Source organism: Dama dama, chromosome X (assembly GCF_033118175.1).
Source record: "Dama dama isolate Ldn47 chromosome X, ASM3311817v1, whole genome shotgun sequence".
NCBI lineage: Eukaryota > Metazoa > Chordata > Mammalia > Artiodactyla > Cervidae > Dama > Dama dama.
This window is the reverse complement of record NC_083714.1, coordinates 165,365,598-165,374,813: the sequence shown is the minus strand read 5'-3', so window position 1 is coordinate 165,374,813 and position 9,216 is coordinate 165,365,598. Positions and strand designations below refer to the sequence as shown.

Here is a 9,216-nt window from a genome sequence, read left to right as displayed (position 1 = left end):
ATGCTGAGGCTGAAACTCCAATACTTTGGCCACCTGATATGAAGAGCTGACTCATTTGAAAAGACCCTGATGCTGGGAAAGATTGAGGGCAGGAGGAGAAGGGGACGACAGAGGATGAGATGGTTGGATGGCATCCCCGATTCGATGAGCATGAGTTTGAGCAAACTCGGAGTTGGTGATGGGCAGGGAGACCTGGTCTCAAACCTGCTGCTGCTTTCCGCCCCGCGAGGACTCTCTCTTGAGAAAGGAGACGAGCGCCTCTGTGTCCCGATTTTATTGTTCCGCAGCGGAAATGCCCGACGGAGAAACATAGTCGCGAGTACCCGGCTGTGCAAAGAGAGGATAGTGCTTAAGTACAAATGGAGACATGATTTTCTTAAATAAATACTTAAACACGGGTCGGTCCTACAAGCACCTGGAGTCTAGGTCTGGTGTGCGGAGCTGCCTCGACTGTGGACCCACGGAGATCCCCCGATTGCCCTCTCCCCCCACCCCAATCAACGCGTGGACCCAGGGCCGATGGTCCGCCGGTGAGGAGCCCCCAGCGCGGGGCGGCCCGGCCCCGGCGGGGACGCTGGAATTTCTCGAAGTCGGTGGTCCGTCACAGTGAGGGATGGCGCGAGGCGGTCGCGGCGGGCGGCCGGGTGCTTAGATGACCTTCTTGAGCTCGTCGTAGAGGACCAGCACGAAGGCGCCGCCCATGCCACGCAGCACGTTGGACCAGGCGCCCTTGAAGAAGGCCTTGCCGCCCTCATCCTTGAGGATCTTCCGCCAGCAGTCCACCGTGCCCTTGTACATGATGTCGGCTGCGGGAAGACGGCGGGGTCACGGCGCGCTCGGACGCAGCAGAGCTACTGAGCCCGGGGCCGCCGTCTGCGCGCCAGGAGAAGCTCTGACCCGAGAAGAGGTGGCTCTGGGAACGCGCTCTCGGGAGAGGATCAAGCCCAGGACTCCAGCCCCCACGAGGCGCAGGGACGTCAGGGCCAAGACCAAGGAGCTGCGGGTGCGGATGGGCACCCACGGGGGACCCCCCCATATCAGATCACCGGACGCCGGAAGGGCCCTGTGCCTGCCCCGCCCACTCCCCGCCCCCGTGAAGCCCGGTGTGGACGGGCACCCGTGCGGGAACCCCATATGTGATCACGGGATGCTGGAAGGGCCGGTGCCCGCCCCGCCCACTCCCCGCCCCCGTGAAGCCCGGCGTGGGCGGGCACCCCCGTGGGGCCTCAGAGAACCCCCAACACCTGGAGGACTCTTCCCGCCCGCCCCCTGCTCCCATGAAAGCCGGCTGCCTCTCTGTGGGACCAGACGCTGGCCCCCGCCTCTGCAGGAAGACCCAGGGCCGCTCATGGGGCCCCCAGCACCTCCCCGAGCCCATCAGAGCGCGACCCCGAGCGAATCCTTTGACCGCCCCCTACCCCGCCCCCACCCCGGCCCTGAGCTGAGCCAGTACCTCCTTTACGCCCCGACTGCATCATCATGCGACGCCGCACCGTGTCGAAGGGGTAGGAGACCACACCCGCCACGGCCGTCACCGTCTGCGCGATCATCCAGCTCACCACGATGTGCGTGTTCTTGGGGTCGGGGAGCATGCCTGCGGGCACGGGGGGGTCACGGGGTGAGGCCCCAGGGCTGCCCACACAGCCATGTGGAGTTCCGAGCTCCACGGGGCACACTGGCCGGGCCGGACTGGGGTCAGTACACGCCCTGCCGGCTGGCAGGGAGGGGACGCTCTGACACCTGCTCCACTGCTGAGGGTGCCAGCCGGCCCGGCCCCGCCTCCGGGCGGCGCACCTACAGGGGCTGAGCCGTGCCATCCCCCAGATCGTGGTGGAGCCCCAAACCCCAGACCCAGAGGACGTAACCGTACGTATAGGAACGCTATCCTATGTATGTAACTGTAGGCACCCTAGTACGGGAAATCAAATGTTTTACAAACAACACCGAATTCATAGGGAAAAATTCTAACTCACTATAACTGGGGTCCTTGTAAGAACAACAGGTCAGGGCAGACAGACACACAGGGACAGCACGAGAGGATTCGGGGAGGAGAAACCAGCCCCGCCCACACCAGGGTCTCAGCCTCCAGGACTGGGAGCAATAAGGTTCGCTGCTTAAGCTGCCCTGTGATATCTGCCCAGGCCAATCAGGAATCCCTCTTATCAATGGTGATGAATTTACATGTTGAATCCCTAACCTCAGGAGCCCAGAATGTAGCTGTGATTAGAGATGAGGGTCTTTCAAGAGAAGACGAAAACGAGGTCACCGGGGTGGGTCCTCAGCCCACAGGACTGGGCTCTTTATGAAAAGAGGTCAGACACAGACAGACCCAGAGAGAGGAGCTCATGAGGATTCAGGGGGTCCACAGGCCCAGGAGAGAGCCCCGCCCACACGTGGGGCTCCAGCCTCCAGGGCTGGGAGCCCCCAGCTATCTGCAGCTGAAGCGCACCGCCCCCCCTCCAGGACTAGGCCCCCGCCCCCAGGGAGCAGAAGGCCGTGGCCCTCCCGGGAGCCTCCCCCTACCCCTGCCTCCAGCTCCACGAGCAGGGCGCTCACCCTTGGCGGTGTCATAGATGCCGAAGTAGGCTGCGCGGTAGATGATGATGCCCTGCACGGACACGTTGAAGCCTTGGTACAGCCCGCGGATGCCGTCGGACTTGGTGATCTTCACCAGACAGTCTCCCAGGCCCTTGAACTCGCGCTCACTGCCCGACTTGCCCACGTCGGCCGCCAGGCGGGTCCGGGCGAAATCCAGCGGGTAGACGAAGCACAGAGAGGTGGCGCCGGCCGCCCCGCCCGAGGCCAGGTTGCCTGCGAAGTACCTCCAGAACTGGGTGTGCTTGTCCACGCCCCCCAGGAAGATCTGCTTGTACTTGTCCTTGAAGGCGAAGTTGAGGGCTTGCGTGGGGAAGTAGCGGATGACGTTCGCCAGGTTGCCCCGCCAGAAGGACAACAGGCCCTGCTCCTTGGGGATGCGCACGATGCAGTCCACGATGCCCTTGTACTGCTTGTCGGCCGCGATTTGCTTGCTGGCGTGCTGCACCTAGGGGGCGGCGGCGGTGGGGGGAAGACACAGGGCTTTACCGGGGGCCTGGGCACACCGCCATGTCGACTTATGAGGAGATTCTGGTGAAGCACTGACAGCTCTGAGCGATTGCTCCAAGGAGGTGAGGGAAAGGTCAGTATGGATGAGATTCTGACCCACAAGTTCATATTTTCGCAGAGCGTTTCTTACACTCAAGGAGCATTCGTCACCGTGAAGGTTTTCAATGCTTTTTCAAACATGATGGACAGGGAAGCTTGGCCTGCTGCACCTTGGGGCGGGGGTGAGGGGGAACAGGGCTTCACCCAGGGTCTCGGGCAGACCTCCATGTCCACTTGTAAAAAATACACAACTTGGAAGTGGCGAATTAAGATCTGGGGCAAAATGAGAATTACACCCCGGGTCGGGGGGGGGGGGTGGGCAGCCGAGATAGCTGAGAGATTGCTCCAGAGGTGAGCGGGAAGGTCAGTATGAATGAGATTCTGGTCAATGGGAAATTCACAGAGTAAGCACTTATTTTCGCAAAGCCTTTCTCATAGCCTCAAGGAGCACTCGTCACCGTAAAGGTTTTTAGTGCTTTTCTAAACATGATGGAAAGGGAAACCTGGCGTGCTGCAGCCCATGGGGTCGGCAAACGATTGGACACGACTGAGCGACTAAACTGAAACATGAGGAGGGCAAGCGAGAAGTGGGCTCACAATCAGCCACTGGAAACATCCGTCTGATGACTTGACCTGTCACATTTTCCCAGAACCCGCATGCCTCATTCCTGCTCTCCACCCTGAAGTCCTTTCACGGGGTTTGAAGGTCAGAAGCACCTGATTTAATACCCATAGAGGCGGCTCAGATGGTCAAGAATCACTCCGCAATGCAGGAGACCCGGGTTTGATCCCCGAGTCAGGAAGATCCCCTGGAGAAGGGCTTGGCAACCCACTCCAGTATCCTCGCCTGGAGAATCCCATTAACAGAGGAGTCTGGCAGGGCTACAGCCCATGGGGTCGCAAAAGTCGGACACGACTGACCTAATACCTCTTTCAGAGGTAGACAGCAGGTGCCCACAAGTGTCAATTTGCAGTTGACACCAGCAAAAATCACCAACGACAGACGTGTCCTTAATAAGACATTTGTACCGGGCCTTTAAGCTCTCCTAACATCCTTCCTGGAGAATCCTATTTTCTTTAGGGGTTGCAATCACATTGCAACGCTAATTCCACTGGCTTCCCACTTGTGACGCTCAAAACAGACCAGTGCAGTTTATTCCGCGTCAGAACCGAATAAACAAGTGCGAACAGTGGGCGAAGAGGACCAGTACAACGACGGGGACGAGACAACTGCCCTCGCGCGACTCCGTCCACCGCCCAAGGGCACGAACCCCACACCCAGCCTCGCAGGGTCAGTCCACGCGGCTCTCCCACCGCGCCTGCGCGCCCTAGCGCCGCAGGCCCCAGTGCGCACGCGCGGAGGCCGCTGCCGCCGGCCGCCCACCGCGCCTGCGCTACCCCGCGCCCCAATGCCGACGCGCAGACATCGCGGCCGGCCACCCCCCGCGCATGCGCTCCCCCCGCGGCGGCGCCCACGTGACGCGACCCCCCGGAAGCCGGCCGGGTCGGCCGCGCGCGGACAAAGCGGCGCGGCCTCCCCGCTTCCGGTCGCGGGGTCGTGCGCGCCCCCGAGCTCCCCGGGGCCCGGCGCCGGCGGCCGCGCGCCCGCAGCCTGACACGCACCTGCAGCAGCAGCTTGACGCGCTCGATAGGGGCCACGGCCGTCTTGGAGATGGCGGCGGCGATGCCCCCGGCCAGGAAGTCCTTGGCGAAGGAGATGGCCTGTTCCGTCATGGCGGCGGGCGGAGAGCGGAGCGGAGGCGCAGAGAGGCAGAGAGAGACAGCCGGATATTGGGCGCCGCTAGTTCAGCGCTGCCGCCGCCGGGACCGAAAGGACTGGGCGGCCACCGCGCAGCCGCTAAGGGGCCCGCTCCCCGCCCCGCGGCCCCCGCGCGCCTCGCCCATTGGCTGCGCTGCCACGTAGGCCCCGCCCCCTGGGCGCGCGCCCCGCCCCCGCGCGGGCTGCCGGGAGCGGCGCCTCGCCCCGCCCCGTGGGTCCGTACGGCCGCGCCCATTGGCCGAGCCGCCGCCCTGCTCCGCCCCTTGGGCGTGCGCCGCGACCCCCGCGGGCTGCCGGGAGCTGCGCCTCGCCCTGCCCCGAGGCCCCCCATGCGCCACACCTATTGGCTGCGCCACCACGCAGGCCCCGCCCCGTAGCCCGCGCGCCGCGCCGCGGGGCATGTTGGGAGCCTCGCCCCGCCCCTGCGCCGAGCGTGCCCGGGGCGGGTCACGGTGAGGTGAGCGGCGGCCACTTTGACCTTGTGAAGGTCACGCTTGGGGTGGCGGCCGCGACGGGCTGCGGCGGTGAAGGGGACAAGCCGGGCCTTGCGGAGAACCGTGCCCTCTCTTCTCCCGATCGTAGCCCCGGACGCTCGGGTCCCCAGGCTCTTCCTGGAGATCGTCCAGTCCGGCCGGTCCGATCGTTGAGGCCCGGACCGCAGGTCCGGCGCAGGTCTCCACGCCGCAGACCTCCGAGTCCCGGCCGCGACCCCCACCCCCAACCCCGCAGCCCCGAGAGGCCCTGATGGCCCCTGGCGCCCTCCAGGCCCCGCGTCGCCCCGGGGGACGAGCGATGCAGTCTGTGGGTTCTGACCCAGCGTACGAAACCGCCCCAGAACCCCGCGCGGGCCGGCTTCGGAGCAAGGTTTGCCTGTGCCCCGCCCGGGAGCCCCGAGTCCGCCCAGGAGAGCGCCCCCGGAGGACCCAGCGCCCCGCCGTGCGGTCCCCCAGCCCTGACCCTGAGGCCTCCGGGTGCACTTGGAGGCATCAGGATGGGGGAGGTCCGGCTGCCTTTCCAGGGCCCAGTGGGGCTCACACTCGGGGTGTCCCTGTCAAGCCGGGCACCGCGACTTGGAAGAGGGTCTCCTAGAAGAACAGGGACACGTGTGCTGATGTCACAGGCTCACTGACGGGTGCACGCACGTGAGTGTATACGTGTGTCCACAGACATGCTCGCGTATGCAGCCATTGAACATGCCCACGCGCGGACTTCTGTGCGCACATGTCACACGCGGCATTATAGGCCCCCTGCCTCCAAGGGCGTGTCCGGAGACCTTGGTGTTTGGAAGGCCTGACCGCCTTGTGCAAGTGGTGTTCCTTCAGGCGTGTCTGACCGTTTGCAACTGTGGAATTAAAAAAAGTACAACTTGAGAGTTGTGAGTTAAGTTTTGTTTGGGGCAAAATGAGGACTGCAGTCGTGGGAGGCAGCATCTCAGATAGCTCTGAAAGACTGCGCCAAAGCAGCAGTAGGGGAAAGTCAATATGTGAAGTTTTGGTGAAGGGGGAGTTCAATGCCATGAAGCACTTGGTTAACAAAAGGTTTCTGTTAGTCTTGGGGATCTAATGTCACCATGAAGGGATTTAGTGCTTCTCTAGGTATGAGGGACTGATGTTGAAGCTGAAAGTCCAGCCCTTTGGCCATCTGATGCGAAGAGCTGATTTCATTTGAAAAGACCCTGATGCTGGGAAAGATTGAAGGTGGGAAGAGAAGGGGACAACAGAAAATGAGATGGTTGGATGGCATCACTGACTCAATGGGCATGAGTTTGACTGAACTCCAGGAGTTGATGATGGACAGGGAAGCCTGGCATGCTGCGGTTCATGGGGCCACAAAGAGTCGTACACAACTGAGCGACTGAACTGAGCTGAACTGGACTAGATATGAGGAGTTGCAAGGATTGAGATCATACAATCTGTTCCTAAAAACATCCAACTAAAGACCTGTCCCACCACATCCCCTGGAGCACAGAGTGCCTCAGTCCACCCTGAACTCCCTCAGGGATTGGTGAAGGTCAACAGCAATAGCAGCAAGGAGGTTCAATCTCCCTAGAGGCAGACGACAAATTGCCTTTGTTGTTCAGTTGTTGGCAATGCTCTTTAAGTGCCAATTTGTAGTTGACTCTACCCCATAGACTTTAGCCCTCCAGGCTACTCTGTCCATGGGATTCTCCAGGCGAGAATACTGGAGTGGGTTGCCATTTCCTCCTCCAGGGGAATCTTCCCCACTCGGAGTGAATCCAGATCTCATCCACTGCAGGGAGGTTCTTTTCCTGTCTGAGCCACCACAGGAAGCCCTGTGAACTCCTTTTTGAATTTTAAATAATTAAATAACACAAGTCCTAAGTGTATCATCCTGTGAATTTTCACAAAGCGAATGCCAAAGTGTGTCACCAGCCAGGTCCAGAAAAAAATAAATCTTTGTAGCAACGCGGGTTCAAAGAATTATTTCTTAATTTGCCTCTCTCTCCCCTGTTGTTTTTTTCTCTATCCCCGTCCTCTTTTTTTTCTTTTTGCCCCGCCCCCCACTTCGGCTCAGATGGTCTAGAACCTGCCTGCAGCGCAGAAGAGCCAGGTTTCGATGGCGGGGTCGGGAAGATCCCCCTGGAGGAGGGCATGGCAACCAAGTCAGGTATTGTTGCCCGGGAAACCCACGGACAGAGGAGCCTGGTGGGCTACAGTCCATGGGGTCGGAAAGAGTCGGACACGACTGAGTGACTGACACTTCCTTTCCTGTTTTCGTGGCTTCTTTCTTTCTCATCCCTGCCTCTCGGTCCTTTCTGCCGCCCCGCCCTCCTTCTCATGAGGGGGTCTCCTCCAAGTGACACTGGATGGATGGATGCTAGGGACCGACCCACAAGAGCCCAGCCACACACAACCCCCCCCCCCCACCTCCTCCAACCCCCGCCCCAGCTGCTCATTCATTTCTCCAGCCCCCCGGTGACCTGGCAGGAGGGCCTTCCAGAGTCCTCTCGTGACTTCTTTCCTGGGAGAGGCTGGTAAGAGGCGTGGCCGGAGAATGGCCGGGCCCAAGAGGGGTGGGTACGGATCAGGTGGCTGTCAGCGGCTTAGGATTGCAGCGGGGGTGGGGAGTGGGGGGCGGGGGAGGGCCTTGGTGTTCTGGCATTTTCTGAGGCTTCACTGGGGCTTGCCTGGGGCCTGGAGGACGGAGCTGGGTGGTGGCCCAGCCCGGTTCCGGCCGGCCGCGACTACACGGCGCTGGAAGAGAGGGCGAGGCCACCCCGGGTTCTGGTCGCTGGCTGCGGGGCACGCCCGGTCAGGGAGGCGTCTCCCCGGTCATCTGCAGTTTGTACACAGTGGGCACCCGCCCGTCTGGGCGGGGCGGGACCCCGCGATGCTTATCACTGCCCGCTGGGCCAACGAGGACCAGCCAGCCGGAGCTGGTCCTTCAGGCGGGGAGGCCCTGGCAGTCCGCACTTTGCTTTCAGAGCCGGCGTTGGGCACAGCAGGACGGCTCTCTGCAGCCTCGGTGTGGAGGTGGTGGAGGCGGTTAACCTCTGGACCACCCTGTCCCCTCCGCTAGGTGACGGATCCCCCTCTCTGGGGCCCCACATGCATCCCAGGGGTCACCCCCACTCCGACCTCCCCGCCCAGGTCAGCAGCTTGCTGTCTGCGGGAAGGACTGAATGAATGTGACATCTGTCCTCCTTGCTCACTAGGGCGCAGAACGTGTTTCTCCTTTAAAAGCATCTCACGTGGGCCTTCGATGGAGGTCTGCTCCCTGTGTGTGTGTCCTGGGGACGGGCTGGGGGCATGGTGACCCAGCTGCAGTCACGGCTGAGCCGGGAGGGCGGCAGGACCACAAACACCCCGGGTACTGGGGAAAGACTGTGCACCCGTGGGATTGTGCACCCAGGTAGACCGAGGGGTGGGATGGGGATGCTTAAGGGAGGTGGGATGGCGGCTGGGGGGTGGGGGTGGGGGAAGGAAGGGGTCCTGTTCCAGGACTCCGGGGGGGGCAGGGGTGCAGAGACAGCGGGCTGGCCCCCATTCCTCAGCACCCTCCCGAGGTTTAATTACGACATTCACAGCGTTAGAGGCTGCGTATCCGAGATGGTTTTTGTCGTCTCGCTGCTAAGTCATGTCCAACTCTGCGACCCCATAGACGATAGCCAGAGTAGTGGCACGGGTGGCCGGCCATGTCCTCCTCCAGGGGATCTTCCCGACCCCGGGATCGAACCTGCGTCTCTTAGGTCTCCTGCATTAGCAGGTGGCTTCTTTACCACTAGCGCCACCTGATCGTTTGTGTATCTAAGCAATGAAGAGACAGGTCAT

The 9,216-nt window shown here is 61.8% G+C and overlaps 1 protein-coding gene and 1 long non-coding RNA gene across 2 annotated transcripts; one reads left to right on the top strand and one right to left on the bottom strand.

Moving 5' to 3' along the window:
- Positions 1-258: 258 nt before the first annotated feature.
- Positions 259-4,988, bottom strand: SLC25A6 (solute carrier family 25 member 6). Its single transcript, XM_061137409.1, has 4 exons — positions 4,768-4,988; positions 2,557-3,043; positions 1,454-1,594; positions 259-806 (listed from the first exon to the last, which is right to left on the bottom strand). Exons 1-4 carry the CDS (start codon positions 4,876-4,878, stop codon positions 649-651), a joined length of 897 nt encoding a protein of 298 aa, XP_060993392.1. The 5' UTR covers positions 4,879-4,988; the 3' UTR covers positions 259-648.
- Positions 4,989-7,459: 2,471 nt separating this feature from the next.
- LOC133053167 (uncharacterized) lies at positions 7,460-8,755 on the top strand. The gene is made up of 3 exons (XR_009692098.1): positions 7,460-7,552; positions 7,854-7,919; positions 8,370-8,755. It is a non-coding gene; the product is annotated as an uncharacterized LOC133053167 (long non-coding RNA).
- Positions 8,756-9,216: the final 461 nt, after the last annotated feature.